Source organism: Nycticebus coucang, chromosome 9, assembly GCF_027406575.1.
Source record: "Nycticebus coucang isolate mNycCou1 chromosome 9, mNycCou1.pri, whole genome shotgun sequence".
NCBI lineage: Eukaryota > Metazoa > Chordata > Mammalia > Primates > Lorisidae > Nycticebus > Nycticebus coucang.
In genome coordinates, this window is record NC_069788.1 from 71,387,219 (window position 1) to 71,408,006 (window position 20,788).

General features: G+C 38.2%; 1 protein-coding gene and 1 pseudogene across 1 annotated transcript in view; one reads left to right on the top strand and one right to left on the bottom strand.

Annotated features, from left to right (window-relative positions):
* The window catches only part of BLOC1S5 (biogenesis of lysosomal organelles complex 1 subunit 5), a 40,151-nt gene extending 29,470 nt beyond the window's left edge, over nt 1–10,681 (top strand). Inside the window, exons 4-7 of the mRNA XM_053603792.1 lie at nt 2,460–2,518; nt 7,222–8,898; nt 9,803–10,107; nt 10,391–10,681. Of these exons, the coding sequence (XP_053459767.1) occupies nt 2,460–2,518; nt 7,222–7,401 (239 nt within the window). The 3' untranslated portion in view covers nt 7,402–8,898; nt 9,803–10,107; nt 10,391–10,681. The remainder of the gene's footprint in view (nt 1–2,459; nt 2,519–7,221; nt 8,899–9,802; nt 10,108–10,390) is intronic.
* Nucleotides 10,682–17,350: 6,669 nt separating this feature from the next.
* LOC128594890 (probable dimethyladenosine transferase) lies at nt 17,351–19,391 on the bottom strand (annotated as a pseudogene).
* Nucleotides 19,392–20,788: the final 1,397 nt, after the last annotated feature.

Consider the following 20,788-nt stretch of genomic DNA (forward strand, 5'->3'; position numbering starts at 1 on the left):
TTTTAACTTATGTTCACTAAAGCCGGATGGTGGGGGGAGGGGGAGCCAACCCAGGAAATGATAGAACCACTGCTTAAGAAAGATGATGTAATATTAAAATACCACACAAAGAAGGCAGATCTAATCAACTCCCATTTTGTTTTGTCGTAATCTTTTCTTTTAGAAAAAACAATAGGAAACTCATTTTTAGTACTTAAATATTATCTTTGAGAACTACAATTAATGGTTACAGATAAAAACAAGACTTTTTGGAAAAAAAAAAAAATCTTTCTCTTTTACCATATTCCCACAGGGAGAGGCCCAACATTTTTCTGAGAAAGAAATCATAATCCCTGCCCTGTTATGGAATTTGTGACATAACTGGGGCCAGAGTGGGGTGAGGTAGGAAGGCATAACTGTAAAACAATTAGACAAACCTCCAGTGAAGCAAATGCAAGATAAAGAGGTAGGATAGACACATACCTAAGGACGGAATTTCAAACCAGGGAAAATCCTTATATGGAAAGGATTCATCTGAGGTCTTTATGAAGGTAGTAAAACCTTGAACTGAGCTTTTGAAGTAAAACACTGTAATTGGAGGAAAGACATAAAGGAAGTACTTTCAGTAGGAGATAGTACAGTAAATAGAATAGGGGTAATGTTTGAAGAACATATGTTCTAAATGATTTTTATTCTTAATATTTAAATTTGTACTTTTAATCATACCATCTACTGTGTTATCTCATTTAATTTTTATGTTAATTCTAAAGTTCTGTTGTTAGTTTTTTTTTTTAATACTTTTTTTTTTTTTTGTAGAGACAGAGTCTCAGTTTATGGCCCTCGGTAGAGTGCCATGGCATCACACAGCTCACAGCAACCTCCAACTCCCGGGCTTAAGTGATTCTCTTGCCTCAGCCTCCTGAGTGGCTGGGACTATAGGCGCCCGCCACAACGCCCAGCTATTTTTTTTGGTTGCAGTTCAGCTGGGGCCGGGTTTGAACCCGCCACCCTCGGTATATGGGGCCGGCGCCTTACCGACTGAGCCACAGGCGCCACCCCTGTTGTTAGTTTTTAATGTTCACTTTTGTTTTATTTTTTGGGGTCTTTTTGAGGCAGGGTCTCTCTCTGTCTTCCAGGCTAGAGTGCAGTGGTACCATCATAGCTCACTGCAGCTTTAACTCCTGGGCTTAAGGGATCCTTCCATCTCAGCCTCCTACATAGCTACAGGCATGCCTTGTTAATTTTTTTTAAAACTTTTTTTTGTAGAAATTATATAAGTCTCTCTGTGTTGCCCAGGCTTGTGTTGAAGTTCCAGGCTCAAGCAGTCCTCCTACCTTGGCCTCCCAAGGTGCTAGGATTACAAACATGAGCCACTGTGCCCAGCCTGTTATACTTCCTTTGCAAATGAGAAACTAAAGTGTTGACAGGTTAGGAGCAGCAAATACAACAGCTGAATGCTCAATAAATACTTGACAAACAAATGAGTGGGTGAGCAGTCCTGCCCAAGATCAGTACACAACTAAGTGCCCAAGCCTAGATTTGGTTAAGGCCGACTCAGCCAGCACACTGCATGTCTTTATTTGGATGAAGCAAGAACATGTATGAAGAGAAATAAAATGTACCTAGATGACAAAATTTGAACACTTGAGGAATTAAAACTGGTTTCACTGATGAAATAATAGAAGAAGCAGTAGAGCATTGAGGATAAGAGCCTTATCTTCAGAGTCAGAAAGATAGGAGTTGAAATCCAGTTTCTTATTCTCACTAGTTGTGTGACCTCCTTGAGTGACAGCATCACCTCTCCATGCCTCAGTTTATCATCTGTAAAATGGAGTAGTCATTTCTTAATGGGAATGTGCAATTAAGAGGAGGGTAACATATGAAAGGTTATTAGCACAGGTCTTGGCACATAGTAAATGCTATTGCTCGCAGTTTGGGTTCTTAAGAAAGGTAAATGACCTAATGGGAATGGTTCAGAGAAATTTAAATCTTACAGCAGCACCCAGTATAAATTAGAATGTTAAAGAGCTACAAGAATAGTAGTTGCTGAAGCCATCTCAGTATCAAGTATTACCTGCAAGAGAGTGGCAGTGGGAATGAGAAAGGGGGGTGGAGTTAATGAATCAGAGAGACAGTGTAAAAGTACAATCAATCAGAATGTAGTGGCACATTTATGAGGCATTTTATGTCTTTTTAGAGAATTCTGAGGTGATTGTTGGCAGCTTGTCATTGGCGTTAGTATTTAAAATCCCTTTGGCTTGCAGCTCAAAGCTTAAGAACTATGGTTGTTCTAATTATGACATCCTTATATATTGGCAAAACTTACTTTTCCTTTCTGGCCACCCCACCACCACCACCACCAAAATAATATAAGGGTTGTGCATAGAGATTTAAAACAATCCACCTATTCCCTGCACCCCGGGTGAGTCTGTCCTTAAACAAGGGCTGCTGATTGAAAACCATTGTCTGTTTTATTTCAGTGCAAGCAGCTAATGATTCAGTCTGTAGACTCCAACAGAGGGAGCAGGAACGAAAAAAGGTAAAAGTAGATCATTTAGATAATGGGGCATATAATTCGTGGGTATGTATTATCATGTGATTAGCAATTACTTTTGAGGAGCAAATTCTCTGAATTTATTTTCTTTTATGCAATAATTTATAAAAACTAAAAAATGGTGAATTCATTGAATATATATTAAGGAGGTATAGTAACATGGCCGCTTCATCAATATTTTTATACTTCAAATTGCATAACTCTTTTTTCCTTTTCAATATTTTCATCTTTTCCCTGAAAGTGGCATTTGTCATGAAGGAGAGACACAATAGAGACTTTCACGTGTAGCAACAAATAACCACCAGATTGGAAAGATAAATTTTTCCATTAAGCCTGAAGCATTGAGTACATTATGTATATTTCTTCTTGAGAAGGAAGCATTCATGGCTGTGGATGGGTTATTTAATGAATAGTTATAGGGTTATGCAAAGCGCTGTGTATCTTAACTAAATTCAGATGTGGAAAAACAGCATAAGAATTTAAGTTCCTGTGATAGTTTGATATTTTCACTTGCAATTTTCATGAAGTATTTTTGTGACTTATTCATTGCTCTAAACTAACAATGATCCATCTTATGCTTAAGAAATGTTGAAAATACTAAGTCACTCTGAAAATAAAGCCTTTTTGCATGTGTATGTGTTAACAAACCTTATAGTCTCCATTTCTCTGGAGTGTGTTGTGGTTAATCCACAATAATAATTTTGATCTGTACTATATAAAAATATAATGGAATGAACCTTCCCAAAGTTTCTGTTTCTACACTCAATTCTAGATGTTAATATAAAGTTTGAAAATTCAGTTGTTTGATGGGTTAAGCTTTACCGAAAGTACTTGATATTTAAGACAGGTGAGAAGTCTGCCCAAGGGTAGCAGGATCCATCTAGCCGGGTCAGGGAGCAGGGGCACTGCTGAGCACACAGATGAACATGGAGGCAGAGCTGGAATTAGGAAAGTTTGTGTTAGGGTGTGGTGCTTGGCACGGTGCGCAGAAAGTGCTGTACAGGCAGGCAGTAGGGGCATCCACAGAGCTCCTTCATCTTGTAAAACCAAGACTCTGTACCTGATAATCAGCAACTGCCCCCTCCACTCTCTGCCCACTTGTGGCAGCCACCCTCCTTTCTGTCTCTGTGAATTACTACTCTGTGTACTTGATAGAGTACTGTCCTACAGCAGGTCGTACTTACAAGCAGAGTTGGACACTATTTGACTTTTTGTTGCTGGCTTGTTTATTGAGATTAATGTCTCAGGATTCACTCACATTACCCTGTAATGTAAATGAATTTTTTTAGGCTGAATAATACTCCATTGTAGGTGTTTACCACATTTTGTGTGTCTGTTCTCCTGTGGACACGGGTTATGTCCACCTTTCAGTATTGTGGTAACACTGCTATGAACGTGGGTGTACAAATACTTGTTCAGGTCCCTGATTTTAATTCTTATGCAGAATTACGGGATCATATGGTAATTCTATGTTTGATTTTTTTAGGAATGTTTCATATAGCCAGATTTACCCCAAAGCCAAGGTTTTGATCTTCTTTAAACCCAGTGCTTTTATTATTTTAAGTATTTTGGATGAATATCTTTAAAAATATATTCCATGCCCCCCCCTTTTTTTTTTCTTTCAGTGAGACAGAGTCTCTCACTCTATCACCCTGTGGCATCATAGTTCACAGCAACCTCAACTCTCGGGTTCAAGCCATCCTCTTGCCTCAACCTCCTAACTAAACTGGTACTATCGGCACCCACCACAGTGGCTGGCTAATTTTTCTTTTGTTTGGTAAAGACCCGGGTCTCAGGTTTGCTCAGGCTGGTCTCACATCTCTTAGCTCAAGCCATCCACTCCCCTCTGCCTCCCAGAGTGCTAGGATTATAGGCATGAACCACCACGCCAGCCTGTTTTTTTAATTTATTAATATTACAGGTTAACTTTCTGTAAGAATTAGGCATTATTGAGAATATCCAATTTTGTACTGAGAGATCGTGTTATGTCTCTATTCCAAGTGTCCTCAGATACTCTGTATTTTATGTTTCTGTTTCTTTCTCTCCTTTGCTAGAAGTCTGATGCCTATCATATCTTCTTCACTTGTTTGTCGGTCTTTTATTTTTCTAATTTGTGGTTTTTAATATTGTGTAATCATGGAAACCAGATAACTAAACTGATTAGAATTGGTATGTAATATCGCTCAAATTAAGTTCAGAATCAAAAAAGCTTATAAATACTCTGAAACATTTGTAAATGAACTTTGTGATCATCACCTTTTTTTGATGACTTAAAGTTATTACCACGTAGGACTAAGTTTCAGGTAGATGTTTTTTCAGGTAGCTGAGTTTTTATATGTGATGAATACTACAGTGTTGTCAATACATGAATGTATAGGCCCCCCTCCCTCCCACCCCTTTCTTTCTTTACTAATTATTGTGAAGACTGCAAGAATGCATAGCAAGTATTATTAATGGTGGGAGACTAACATAAAGTGGGCTGACTTTGAGAACATCTTAATAAGACAGCAAGACTAGTTTTCGTTTGGGTTGGGAGTTGTCAGCCTTCATCTTATTTTCACCTGGACTGTGAGGCTAGTAGTTTAACAGTGGATGTATAGAAGGATTCAATTGAATATAGGTAGTCCCAAAGTTACAAACATCCAACTTATGAATGGAGACAATTATAGTAAGTACATCCAACTGATATATGACTTGTATTTACAGAGGGAGGCAGATAACAGGTAAATGTACCTGTTCCAAATTACATGCAAATTCAACTTAAGAATGAACCTGCAGAACTGATCCCATTCGTAACCCAGGAACTGCCTGTATAGGAATGGGAGGCAAAGACTATTAACCCATTTCCCAAACCCCTCCCTCACCCTCTCTCCTTAATATCTATTCAGGCCCCAGGAATCTGTGGGGCATGTTTTGTGGGAATAATTAACTTTCATTCAAACTTCTGAATCACTTCAGCAACTTTTCAGTTGGAAAGTCTTGCTGCTGAGGAACTTCACATCAGCTTGGCAGAAGAGCTCTTACAAGAGCTTGTTTTTGTCTCGTAAAGGAGTTGTAGCTATGTGTAAAACTTCCTCTGGGAAGATCTGATTTGCACTCTTGACAGAAAAAGCCTAAGTTTAGGTGTCAGAAAAACCTAAGTTTGAATCTACAACCCTAAGAGACTGTTAGATGACTGACCTGGGAGAATAAAGTGCCCGTAAGCCTTAATTTCTTTGTAAAATGAGAACAGTCTTATAAAGAGGGATTTACAGAAGTAGATAAACAATGCAAAACAGCTAACATAAATTGGCATTTCATAGGTACTAAGAGCATTTTGGTGTATCTGCCCCTTCATCCTGCTTGTCATCGTGACCCAAATGAGAGAAAAAAAGGTACAGTAAGGACATTGTAGATGGCCTGAAAACTTGGTTTCCATCTATTCCCTGGCAGCTGGGGTGTAGCACCTGAGTATGTTGAGTGTTCCTTCCTCATTTGAGCTCTGAAATTAACTTGGTGGAGTTAGTAATGACTTCAGGTGTTTTATAGGTTTTTATGGTTTACATCTGTCATAGTTTTGTTTGTTTAATAGGACTTAGTCTGTATCAAAACTTAACCTCTAAAGACAGGTAGAATAGTTGAAGTAGAGTTAAAAAGTTACTTTTTCATTTTTTTTTTTCTTGAGACATAATCTCACTATGTTGGCCTTGAGAAGAGTGCCGTAGTGTCACAGCTCACAGCAATCTTCAAACTCTTGGGTTTAAGTGATTTGCTCGCCTCAGCCTCCTAGGTAGCTGGGACTACAGGCGTCCGCCACAACGCCTGGCTATTTTTTGGTTGTAGTTGTTATTGTTGTTTGGCAGGCCCGGGCTGGGTTTGAACCTGCCAGCTCCTGTGTATGTGGCTGGTGCCCTAGCCGCTGAGCTACAGGCACCAAGCCCATACTTTTCTTTCTCTATTTAGTTTTTTGTTACATGTTTAAAATTAATAGAAATTATACTTTGGGAAGAGAAAAACTAAATGTATGCCTTTTTTTCATGCAGGGTTTCATCTATATTGTAATGCTAATAAATGATCTTTTTATCCTTATATAGAAATATTAAGGAACATTTCAAGAAGAGCTTAGGTATTTGACATAGGTATTTTAGTTGTCGGTTTCAAGCCCCAGAATTGAATCAGATTTCTTGAGTTTTCTTCTAGTGACTAATAATCTATGATTTTTTTTCCTTTTTTTTTGAGACAAGAGTCTCACTGTCTCTCCCTTGGTAGAGTGCTGTGGCATCATAGCTCACAGCAACCTCAAACTCTTGGGCTTAAGCGATTCTCTTGTCTCAGCCCCCTAAGTATCTGGGACTACAGGCAGGCACTCACCACAATGCCCGGCTTATTTTTGTTGGAGTTGGCATTGTTGTTTACCTGGCCTCAGCTGGGTTCGAACCCGCCAGCCTCAGTGTATGTGGCCGGTGCCCTACCCACTGATCTGTGGGCACCACCAATCTTTGATTTTTTTTTAATGTACCTAAAAATATTTCCTGTATCACAGGCATTTATGTTTCTTAACAATCATAATTCTTTTACTGCATATTTTTAAGAATTGATTTAAAAATCTTCAGTTAAAAGAGCATTTGTGAAGAAATATAGGTATAAGATAAAGTTGTGAAATAATTGTCTAGAAAATGTCGTATGACTTTCAGATTTTCTTTTCTCAGATTCATAATGACCATTTAATAGCTAGTGAGAAACAGCATTTATTCCAGTGGGAAGACTTCATGAAGGAACAACCCAGCAAAAGGGCTGAAGTGGATGAAGAGCACAGAAAAGCCATGGAGAAGCTCAAAGAACAATACGCTGAGATGGAGAAGGACCTAGCAAAATTTTCAGTCTTTTAAGGACTTAAACCACAACAGTGACAAACTAATGAGAAAACATTTGCCTCCTCCCTAAGAAATTTTCCCACCAAACCATTTAGCCTCTGCTTCAAGCTTAGCAATATATTCAGTGGCACTCATATCAGAAGAAAGGCACTTCTGCTGGAGTTCTGATTAAATGTTTAATAGAAAAAGAGTGCCACATTCGTCTGCTTTTAAGTGCCTATATATGATTATTTGAATGGGGAGGAAGAGGTAAAATGGGATAAATATACATTTTGTTAATCAGAATTGATCTTTTCCATTCATTAGGTCAGAGAACTGTGAGCATAGATTTTTTTAGAGAGAAAGATAATTTAATTCACTCTTCTACAGGGTTAATAATTAGTTTATTGTAGCTGTAGGCGGTATAAAAGCTGCCCGTCATAGCCTCCTTGGCTAATGGAGGAATATATAAAGTATTATTGCGTGAGTAATATAGACAAAAAAAAAAAAAAACAGTTGTCCTTGAGCAGAGATCATATTTAAGAGAGGTGAAATCAGAAGCATTGTCTCCACCCTGGCAAATGGCCGTGTGGATCTCTGCACTGCCCCTGGGGAGAGGTTGCAGATTTTGCAGTACCGCATAATGCTGTGTGCTTCACTGGGTGACAAGACACACGTTAAGTTTTGTGGCCTTCTAGCACTTAGTATTTTCAGCTTTTATTAATAAAAGATGTATAGAAAGAAAAGCTTACCAAAAATATATTTTTGCTTTTGGTTTTTCCAAGAACTATAATCTTGCCCATGGCATTTACCTCATTTTTATGTCTGTTTTGCTGTGGGTAAGCTATAAGATAAATAATATTTGTACATGTTTCATCTGTTTAATGAGTAGTCAACAAAATCTGCCAGGGAGTCTCTCTGGAACCGTGTAAGATTCTGGCTCTGAATGATCCAGAAGTGTTTGCCCACGTGGCAAATGATCCATGTTAAATGTAAATCCTTTCTGGTGTTAATGTCTGATCTGACAAGCAGGTATGTTATGATGAAGCGTGTCCCAAGTCTGTCATCACTGTGATCCTTTAAAATCTGCATTTAATAATCTAATTGAAGAACTAAGTTGATTTTTTATTTGCCATAAACCAAGCAAAAAGTAAATGCAATAATTTCAGGAGATTTATGGTAAATGAATTTGAGGTATGGATAAATCTTCCACATATTATTTATTGCTTGTTAGTAAAGAAAGGCACAAGAAAGAAAACACCCAACTCTCTTGTGTTATCTCAGTGTTGCAACTGCAGAAAACTTACAATGCCTGCCTGTGTAAGTTTATGGCTTACTGTCAAAGCTTCATTCTTGGCCGTGTGTTGAAAATGTGATTAAAGTTAATAGAGGAGATGAAATAAGTATTTGAGATTTCTTTCAATAACACTGAACTTCTGCCAACTTTCTCTGTCTGCTACTGTAGGCTTGACAGGCTCATCAATCATCCACTGGTACCTGGGCTAAAAAGAGTGCTTGCTGACACCAAGGCATGTTGGAATTTTTTTAATTCTCTTTCAGTGGATGGAAAAAAAAAAAAAAACTTCCAAAAATATCCCACAAATGAAAAGGGAAGGGAACCTTTAATGAAAATTCCCTTTGTACCATGGACACTTTTAAAAATGCGATTAGTTGCCAACACACCATTGAACAGATGTTGTAACCAAGAAATCAAAGCGGGGGTGTGTGTGTGAATGATAACAAAGTCCTAACTGTGGCTACACAACTTGTGCAGCAAGGATTTCTGATAGTGTTTGTTCATCTCATATAAGTAATAAATACTTTATAAGTTTGTGTGTATAAGTATCTAAGAGTCTTCCTAAACCAAAATAAGGTGATGGGCTTTTTGATTAAGCATTAAAATATGTAATTATTTCTTTGTAAATTGGTTGGCTGTTCAATATAGTTTCTAAAAAAGTCTGTGTATTTACCTTCCTTTTCATAGTTTTAATAGTGAACACTTTCCCTTCTATTTCCCAGTTTTCCAAATCATTTTACATGTATTTTATTTTTATATATAATTTAATAATTTTATAATTTGTAACATTTCTGCTATGTTTGTGCTACTGAGCAGAGGTACTATGGGTTCTGGGTAGCTCTTAGGATTATTGTAATAAAATGTTTTGTAATTTTAAAGCACTTTAGAAATATTTGTTTTTAAGCTGTAAGTATTTTCTATTTGTCATTGTGATTTCTTTTTTGACTTAAAAATGTGTGAGGTTTTTCCTAACACGTAGATTTTTTAATTTTGCAATTATTGATTCCTGCTTTAATTGAATTGTGGTCAGAAAATAGATAACATGTAAGACTGATCTGTTAGAATTTGTTGAGACTTGCTTCATGACCTAGAATATCATCAATTGTAAGTGCTTTTTTTTTTTAATTTTTGTATAGACAGAGTCTCACTTTACTGCCTTCAGTAGAGTGCCATGATGTCACAGGACTCACAGCAACCTCTAGCTCTTGGGCTTCAGCGATTCTCCTGCCTCAGCCTCCCGAGCAGCTGGGACTACAGGCGCCCGCCACAATGCCCAGCTATTTTTTGGTTGCAGTTCAGCCGGGCCTGGGTTTGAACCCGCCACCCTTTGTATATGGGGCCGGCGCCCTACTCACTGAGCCACAGGCGCCACCCAATTGTAAATGTTTTAAGAGTGCTTGACAACTATACGTATTTTTTAGCTAGTGGGTGTCCCTTACACCAAGGTTTTTTTTTTGTTTGTTTGTTTGTTTTTGGTAGAGACAGAGTCTCACTTTATGGCCCTCTGTAGAGTGCCATGGCCTCACACAGCTCACAGCAACCTCCAACTCCTGGGCTTAAGCGATTCTCTTGCCTCAGCCTCCCGAGTAGCTAGGACTACAGGCGCCCGCCACAACGCCCAGCTATTTTTTGGTTGCAGTTCAGCCGGGGCCGGGTTTGAACCCGCCACCTTCTGTATATGGGGCCGGCGCCTTACCGACTGAGCCACAGGCGCCGCCCTACACCAAGGTTTTTAATGGTGTCATTCAAATTCTTTCTCTTTCACTGTTCTTTTTTCTTCTATTGGATCTCAGATTCTAAGCTGTACTGTAATTTCTTGTTGTAATAGATTTGCTAATTTCTCCCTATAATTCTGTTAGTTTTTGTTGTATATATTTTGAAGTTTTGTTATTAGGTACATACAAGTTTGGAATTATCTTTCAAGTTTCAAATTGATTCTCATAGTCCTAGTCTCTGTTTCTAGTAATGTTTGTATTTCTTTTTTCTATTAATTTTGAAATAATAAGGGAGTACAAATATTTTTAGATACACGGATACCTTTTGTAATGCTTAAGCTGAGACTTGAGTGTGCCCATCGACTGAACTGTGTTCATTGTACCTGACAGGTGGCTTTGTATTCCTCTTCTCCTCCCCCTACCTCCTTCTTGATTTCCAGTGACCTTTATATCTCGCTGTGCCTGTGTGACCATCGATTCGCTCCCAGGTATGGGATACATCTAGTGTTTGTTTTCTTATTCCTGCAGTACTTAGGAAAATGATCTCCAGTTCCATCCAAGTTGCTGCAAAAGACATTATTTCATTCCTTTTTGTGTCTGAATAGTACTCCACTTTTTCTTAGTCTACTCATGAATTTATGGGCATTGGGTTGACTCCACATCTTTGCATCGTAACTTGTACTGCAATAAACATTTTAGTGAAGATAAAATGACTTCTTTTCCTTTGGGTAAAAACCAGTAGTGGGATTGCTGGATTGATGGTAAGTCTAAATTTATTTCCTTGAGAAATCTCCGTACTGTTTTCCATAAAGATTGTACTAATTTGCAGTCCCACCGACAGTGTATATGTTCCTTTCTTTCTGCATGCCAGTGTCTTCCATGCCAGCATCTATTGTTTTTTGTCTTTTTAATAATGGCCAGACAGTGCTCAGGTGATATTGTGGTTTTAATTTTCATTTCCCTTATAATTAGTGATGTATAATTCTTCATATATCTATTAGCCATTTGTCTGTCTTCTCTGGAGACCTTTCATTCATTTTATGTTGCTTTAAAATTGATTTTTTTTCATTTATGTAGGCCACACCAGCTGGTTAGATTAATATGGCATAGATTTTTTTATCCCTTTGGACCTTTCTGTTACATTTTTGATATGCCTCTTAAAAAAATGTAACTAGATTTTTTTTATCTGTTTTTTTTTTAACTAGAGAGTTTAATCCATTTACATTTGTCAAAATTACTATGTTAAGATTTATTTATTCCATCATATTTGTGCTTTTTATTCCACTTTTTCTGTTTCTTCTGCTCTTGTATTCTTGCCTTCTTTCAGAATATATTTTATTTTGCTTCTCCATCTGTTTTTCTTCTAGTTTAAAAGTTAAGTGCTCAATGTTTATGTTTTAGTGATTACTAAGAAATTTAACTTGCATAGTTAACAAAACCTAGAGTTAATTAATATCTTTCTTCTAAAACATGACTTTTACAAAGTCTAATTTCCTCTCCTTGACTTAGAAATTATTATCTAGAATTTCAATTCTATCTTGGTTTAACTCCAGAAGTAGTTATTATGTAAAGTCAGTGTTTAGATTTACCTAGAAGTTTACCACTTAATTATCCTTGAAAGTTTACTGGGATACAATTCTAGATTGACAGGTTGACCGTTATTTTCTCTTGTTGTTTAATATTATTCCACTGTTGTCTTGCTTCCATAGTTGCTTTTGAAATGATAGAGGTCAGTCTCATCAGTACTCCTTTGCAGCTAATCTGTGTTCTTTCTCAAGTCATATTTCAGATCTTTATCTTTGGTGTTCTGCAATAAAATTTTGCTATACCACAATGTGTGTAGCTGTGCATGTCTTTTCCTTATCCTATTGGGATTCATTTGAGCTTCCTGAATCTGAGAATTAGTTTATTTCATGAATTATGAAAAATTATCAGCTATTACCTTTTTGAATATTGTTTTTCCCCCATTTTCAATCTATTCTCTCCTTCAGGAAATTACATTAAACTTTGTTTTACCATTTCCCTCTCTTCTCCATAAATTTTAATGTTTCTGTCAACTCTGGATAGTGTCTTTAGATCTATTTCATGATTCATTTCATTAATTCTGTCTTCTTTCTGTCACTAACCTATTTAACCCAAATATTGAGTTATTATTTAGTTATTATATTTTTTTATTTCCCAAAGTGTTGTTTGGTTCTGTCTCTTGAGTTTCTTGTGGTTGTTTGAGATAGTTCTATTGTCTCCTCTTTTTCTTTTCTTTAAACATATTAAATATTATTTTACACATTCTATATGTGGTAATTTGAATATTGCTGAAACTATTTAAGTCTGGGGTGAGTTCATATTCCTCTGAACTTGATTTGTGGATATTTTTCATTTAACATGCATTCCTACAAGAAAGATTTTTATTCCTGCACCATTTGTTTCTCAAGACACTACAAATCCTGGACCACTTCAAAATCAGTTTTTGATTTGGGCTCCCTGCCTCTCCCTTCAGTACTGCCTAGTGCTCTCATGTGTCTGCCCGGGTGTGTGCATGCACTCACGGGTCCTCTCGTGTGTCTGCATGCCTGTGTGCACGCACTCACGGGTGCTCTCATGTGTCTGCCCGCGTGTGTGCACGCACTCACGGGTCCTCCCGTGTGTCTGCATGCCTGTGTGCACGCACTCACGGGTCCTCCCGTGTGTCTGCATGCCTGTGTACACGCACTCACGGGTGCTCTCGTGTGTCTGCCCGCGTGTGTGCACGCACTCACGGGTCCTCCCGTGTGTCTGCATGCCTGTGTGCACGCACTCACGGGTCCTCCCGTGTGTCTGCATGCCTGTGTACACGCACTCACGGGTGCTCTCGTGTGTCTGCCCGCGTGTGTGCACGCACTCACGGGTCCTCCCGTGTGTCTGCATGCCTGTGTGCACGCACTCACGGGTGCTCTCGTGTGTCTGCCCGCGTGTGTGCACGCACTCACAGGTCCTTCCGTGTGTATGCCTACGTATGTGCACGCACTCACGGGTGCTCGTGTGTACGCCTGAATGTGTGCACACACTCACAAAGTGTGAATTTGAGCCCCAAACCTGTGGTTCTGGAGCTGTGATGAGGCATTCCTAGCAGAGACATTTTCCTTCCTTTATAGCCCCACTTGGAATAAAGAAGAAGGATTAAGTGTTTTTCTAGTTCACCTATTGAAGGTGGTGCCCTCTGGGGATTTACTACTTCAGTTACTCAGCCAGCTCAGTGCCTGCTACGGACTAAATTGTGTCCACCCAAAATTCATAGGTTGAAGCCCTAACCTTAGCATGATTGTACTTCAAGACAGGGGCTGTAAGGAGGTAAATGGTATTAGATGAGGTCATAGGGTGGAGCCCTAATCTTACAGAACTGGTGTCTTTATGAGAAAAGAGGAAAAGTCATGTGAGAACAAAGCAAGGAGGCAGTCACTGCAAAACAGAGGGCCTTACCAGAAACAAAATTTTTCAGCACTTTTTTTTTTTTTTTGAGATAGAGTCTCACTCTTTGCCCTCAGTAGAGTGCTGTGATATAGCTCACAAGAAACAACCTCAAACTCTTAGGGTCAAATGATCTTCTTGCCTCAGCCTCCTAAGTAGCTGGGACTACAACCTGCCACAATGTCTGGCTTGTTTTTCTATTTTTAGTAGAGATGGGGTCTCTTTTGCTCAGTCTTAAACTCCTGAGCTCAGGCGATCCACCTGCCTTAGTCTCCAGTAGTGCTGGGATTACAGGCATGAGCCACCAGGCCTGGCCAAGTTTTTTGCACTCAGACTTCTTGCTTCCAGGTCGATAAGAAAGTAAATTTCTGTTGTTTAAGCCATGCAACCTATGATCGTGTTATGTCAGCTGGAGAAGACTGAGACTGTCCCTGACTGTGTGCATGTCTTCTTAAAGTTGGGGCCTTTCTACACTCTGGGGATGACACTGCTGCTAGGACAGTTACCAGTTCCAGAGTTAAATTACCTGGTAGAATTTCACCATCTTCTAGTCTGCCTTCATTGGTTTTCATTAATTTGCCGTAAATTCAGCCATAAATAAAAAATAACAGTTAAGATATTATTCCTAGCATTTTTGGTGTTCAGTAGCTAGAGATTTCTGTTTACAGCAATGGTACATTAGAATGATTATATGGTGGTTTTATTTTATAAAAATTTCTCCCAAAAAGATCATGCCAATATTCTGTAATAGTATAAAAGATGATACCTTTTCCTTCAATCATTATACCAAATATTTTCTATTTGATTATATTTTTTCCTATTATCTATGAACTAATAAGATTGTTTCTATTTCTTCTGTTGGACTATTTTTAACTATTCATGAGCTAATGAAGGCAAATATTAATAAAAGTTTAGTAATCTTATTCTAAACCTGTGTAACTCTTATCTGAATATTTAGTTTTGGATGTTTTATTTAGGACACTATTGTAGTTAGTAAAAATGTCTCAAGCCACTTTTCTGGACATGTAGGGAGTTAGGGGGCTACATTTGTGGTACTAAATCTATTAGTCCCATGAAAATCTGAAGGAGTCACAAATGCCTCCAAGATACATATCGAATTCTCCTCTTTGCCCCAGTAATACATTGGCTTTCTATCTGAATGTGTCTATTTTCTGTTTCAACACTTTTCTAATGTGCATGTGTTTAGATGTATTGGGTTCTGGTTTCTATCGCAAATTAAAAGGTAGAGGGATTTTGGGCAGCGCCAGTGACTCAAAGGAGTAGGGCCCTGGCCCCATAAGCTGGAGGTGGCGGGTTCAAACCCAGCCCCGGCCAAAACTGCAAAAAAAAAAAAAAAGGTAGAGGGATTTTTTTTACTTTGGAATTGAGAATAATGACTGCCTGATATTGTACCCTGCAAGCTCTTTTTGCCACTTCAGGCCATAAGTCTATATCTCAGGATGAAAAATACCACAAAAGTATTTTAAACATTAATTCGGTCAAAATATTTGAAGCTTCCATTATAGAAGATATATTTCCTAGTAGTAGTTTGTCCTTAGTCTTTCAGACAGGTTTTCTAATTATTTCATTAATTTTCAACTCCAATAAAATGTGAATACCAATATTTTATTGAGGCAATTCAAGGTCATATAAATGAAGGGAACTCACTGCCTGCCTGCTCTTCTTCATTTTGTTCATTTTTGAATTTTAACTGCTCAAAACAATCCTTTCTTGTGAATGGTCTGGCAACAATAGCAAAGCAGTATTTCTTCCGATATTTCCATATTTATGTTCCATAAGTCCCAAGTTTCAAATTATTATTGAAATAGTGAAGTAAAATAGACATAAGGAAGTAAACACAAGACTTGCAGTTGTATGACAGAGTTTACGGTGTACTCTTAAGTGCCTTACATAACATTTAATCTTGTTTCATCCTTATAATTAACAACTACCCATTTTGTTCTTTTAAAGAGCAAAACAGCAAAGTACAGAGAATGTCGTGTTTTGCCCACCTAATGTTGAACTATAACACTTTTATGATTTTTTTAAAAAATCCATAAGTGAAAATCCATGCTAACAATGTATCCAAAATTTTTCTTTATAATTACATAGCATACAAACACACTACACATACCGTAAACATTAATAAGTCAATATGTGAAATGCTGCTCTTCTAAAATATTCTGAGTTATTAATGCTGTTTACTACTGTTTCACCATTTACTGGGTGGTCAGGCTGTGCCACAAGATAAAATACAACATGAGGTGATAGATAATGTTACTAATAATTAGCCTGATAGGATCATTCTGCAATGTGTACATGTATTAATGCCTCACATTGTACACCATAACTATATACAATTATTTGTCAATTAAAAACAAAGGAATATTGCCCGGCACAGTGGCTCACGCCTGTAATCCCAGCACTTGGGAGGCCGAGGCAGGTGGATTGCCTGAGGTCATAGAGACGGCATCTCTAAAAAATAGCCGGGCATTGTGACAGGCACCTGTAGTCCCAGCTACTGGAGGCTGAGGCAAGAGAATCACTTAAGCCCAAGAGTTTGAGGTTGCTGAGAGCTGTGACACCATGGCACTCTACCAAGAGTGAGTAAGTGAGACTTTGTCTAAAAAAAAGGAATATAAGTGCAGCCAAGACTAAAGGGCAGATCAGTGCCGCTCCAAGAAGAAACCAGTGCATGATTCACGGTCGCCTAGAACAGACAGCACCAGGCTTAAGTGCTGCAGTGTTTTAAGAGAGTGTGCACGAACCCTTAGCCATGGGTTGGTCTCCCATGGCCAGTGGATCCACTCTGCAGCTGATCCAGGCAGTACTGTATTTCTTTAAAAATGAAACAAGGAGATGTATATTCCATCATTCCCTGAAATAATGATTTTTCCTCCTTAAATTTAAAATAAGAAAGATTTGGTTGAGACTAGGCAGGCCTGAAAAGTTAGTCTCCAGGGAAAAATATCATCACCATCTGTGAGTGTGAAGTCTGTTTGTTAGACAAATCAATGTATGTAGTTAGCTAGTTTGTGCTTAAAAGTTTCTCTATGTAGATCTGATTCTTGAATTTCTGAAATTGCCCATGTTGCTAACAATGTAGTTCTTTGGGGGAAAATGTTTGATAAATGTCAATATTTAATATAATACTTGTCCATAAAATAGAATTTGTAGAGAATTTGAAAGGAAAGCCACTAATTAATTCACTTTTTAAAAAATTTCATGTCATCTGAAATGCTTAAGCAGCTTTTTTTTTTTTTTTTTTTTTGTAGAGACAGAGTCTCACTTTATGGCCCTCTGTAGAGTGCCGTGGCCTCACACAGCTCACAGCAACCTCCAACTCCTGGGCTTAAGCGATTCTCCTGCCTCAGCCTCCCGAGCAGCTGGGACTACAGGCGCCCGCCACAACGCCCTGCTATTTTTTGGTTGCAGTTTGGCCGGGGCTGGGTTTGAACCCGCCACCCTTGGTATATGGGGCCGGCGCCTTACTGACTGAGCCACAGGCGCCGCCCTAAGCAGCTTTTTTTAAAAATGTATTTTTTAAGAAAATAAAACTTTAGTAAAATTATTGTCACAAAATGAAACTCTTTTCTTACGTGCTCAATTACGTATCATGCAAATCTGTTTTAAAAAATATATATCTAATTTATTAAAATGGAGAAAAGTAATATTTAACTTTACTAGGAAAAATTTTGACACTTACAAATCTGTCCTTCACTTTTCAGTATGAAATTTATAGCTCAACACCAGCAGATGTCACTGTGCTAACAGATTTTTTTTTTTTTTTTCCTCTCCTCTAAACAGTTTTGTAGAGATGAATGCCTACTGTCTATGGACAAAGATGTGTAAGAAATAATAAGCTTAAAGTATATAGCTGAATAATTATATCAAAATATAAGAAAGCATGTACAATAATGGTTAGGAATACTTAGGAGAATTTTTTTTTTGTAAGAGACAATTGTTTTACTGTACATGTAAGTAACAAGAAATGGTATGGGAAATATGTGACTAGTGAAGCATATTTTAATGTTTTTACTACTTGAGGGACACAGCTGAAGGCTTAAAGAGGGCCTCACAGTTATAACAGTAAATAGAAGTGTAACATCTTTATATGATAAACTGTTAGAAATGATAAATTTATAAAGTTGTGTGTATCTACAGCTCTTAAACTTGAAGGTTATGAGACTAGATTGGACCCTGCCCTATGTTACATATTAAAACAAACCCAAACCAAACAAACTTAGGCACTTAGAAATGACCACCTTAAAAATAAAGAATTAGAAATGGTGACAACAGTAGTATTAAGCCAAAAATATTCAAGCATATAATGTTCCAAGAGAGCATAGGCAAAGTTCATTTTCTCAGATATTGCAAATATGTAATTGATTTCTTGACTTTGCAAAATTCTGTTTTCCACTTAGGGAAAATGAATACCTTCTGCATTAAATCCATGTAGCAACCTGATGAAGTCATCTATGTCCATGGAACGGACCCTGTGCTGGTTAGGAATTGCTGTATTTTATCTGCTATGCTGAAATCTGGTATTACGGTGTTATGGATTGAACAGTGAATTCTGTATTTTTTTCCCAGTAGCTGTTGCATTGCCCTTGATCTAAATGCAGCAGAAAGAGTCTTGTTTTTCCTGACATAGGTGATCCTTACGAGGCCATCCCACTCCTGAAAATTGATGGGTGGTGGTGGATTCTCAGGTTCTATTCTTACGACACTGGATTCCACCTTGGGTGGTGGTCTAAAGTTATTCTTTCCAACTTTCATTAGGTGGTCTATACGTACTAATAGCTGCGTGTTAATTGAAAGTCTGCAGTATAACTTATCTCCAGGTTTTGCAACTAGTCGGAGAGCAAATTCTCTTTCTTTGAAACATAAGTATAGCACATCTGAGACAAGGTCAGTGTAGTAACAGCTTGAAGACAAAAGGAGAAGAGATCCGATAAGGCAAATTTGCCACACAAGCATCAAAGAACGGTAAATTGTTTTTCAGTGTATCTCCCACCATTACTTGAAGTTTGCTGGCCAAAGGCCTACCCTGAACTCTCTTGTGAAGTTCAGCTCCTAGCCTTGGGTCAAGTTCACAGGCAACTACCTTTTTTGCCTTTTCTAACAACTTTACAGTCGTGTTGCCAGTTCCAGGTGCAACTTCCAGCACCACATCAGTTGGTCTTAAAGCAGCCTTATCTATAATGCTGTTAACAATGAGAAGATTTTTCAAAATGCCCAATCCCAGTGTTGAACATGAGTCCTTCAGCCCTCTTTAGCTCCCTGTGTTGTTCCTGCCTCTCACGGAGGCGGCCGATCGCCCCGACTTGATCTTGGGCATCTCTGCGGCAAGCGGCCCACAAGCCAGGGAAGTCCAGCAGAACCAGAGAGGAAGGATAGCTGAAGAAACCCACCATGTGGGAATCGCCGCCCAGCACAGGCAGCAACAATCCCACAGGTGCTCGACGCGTGGGAGGAGAGTAAACATCCGTCCCCTTCCTGAAAGCTCTTACTAATTTTCTTTATGTCTTAAACATACAGATTCTTTCATTATGTAATTGATTGTAGGATATTTATTAACAATAAAGGTACAGTAAAATAAAATTCTGGTAATTTTTTGAACTTCATGTCGAACATATTACACAAACCACAAACTTTAGAGCTTGTATAACCAAAGCCAAATCTAAAACTGAACATTTTCAATAATGTTTTTATATGGATTTCGAAAAACCGTTCGGTCCTTTCCTCCAAATTAAGTTAGTTACAACTTTTAAATTAATGTTTAAAGACATGAAAATATAGTAATTGGTGGAAAACTGTAATAAAAATTAAACAGCTGATTTTCAGAATATTTTTTACCTCTTAGCATGGAAGTAAAAGTAGACTTACTTTACTTACTTATTTAGAGACAGAGTCTCAAGCTGTTGTACTCGGTAGAGCTGCTGTCCTCACGGCAACCTCAAACCCTCGGGCCCACATGATTCTCTTGCCTCGGCCTCCCAAGTAGCCAGGCCTACAGGCGCCTGCCACAATGCCTGGCTTTTTTTGTTGTAGCTGTTGTTGTTTTAGCTGCCCCAGGCCAGGTTCAAACCTTCCAGCTTCGGTGCATGTGGCTGGTGCCCTACCCACTGAGGTATGGGTGCTGCCCAAAAGTAGACTTTAATAAACATTTATTCACTGGAGCATCGTACTGTGTCAGGATTATATTTCAAAAGAAAGACAGTCAATAATAGCACTCTTTCCTGAAGGAATTTATAATCAAGTTGTGCACTGTAGTGATAAACTATTAGCATAAACCAAGACCACAATATAACATAATGCCATGACAAAAGCCATGACATAGTAACCAGGCAGTATACGACTAAAATGTTTTCGTTTGATAAAATCCAGCATCCTTTTCTAATTAGAACACTGAAGACTATAGGCATAGGTGGCACATTTCTAAAACTGATTGAAGCTATCTATGACAACCCCACAGCTAATATTTTACTGAATGGAGTTAAACTGAAAGATTTTCCTCTTAGTAACCAGGCACTATTTTGTGAGTTGTGATCAAGGAGTCCCTCAGAATAAAGATAAAACTTTAATTCATTATAGATGACAAAGTATTTCCAGCTCAGTTTAGTTCAATAAGCATTTATGGGGCACCTATATGCCAAGCACTTTGTGCTCTGAGGGGGATTCTAGGGTTAAAAAGTGACTAAGGCTTGGTTTCTGCCCTTGTTTATTAAGCATACTGGTGGAAATACCCCTGGCAAATTCAAACATTAATTTGTAGACTTCATTGATACTGAAACAGTGGTGGTGAAGACAGAAAATTGAAAAGCACACTGGGTTGATAGAAGACCCATTTTGGTCACTTCGCTAAATTTGAGAGACTTCAAATATATCACTTAGATGGTTTTCGCAGTATGTCTAATAACCTGTGCTTGTCCTGTAGGTAATGGACTGTTGGAGTAAGGGGCAC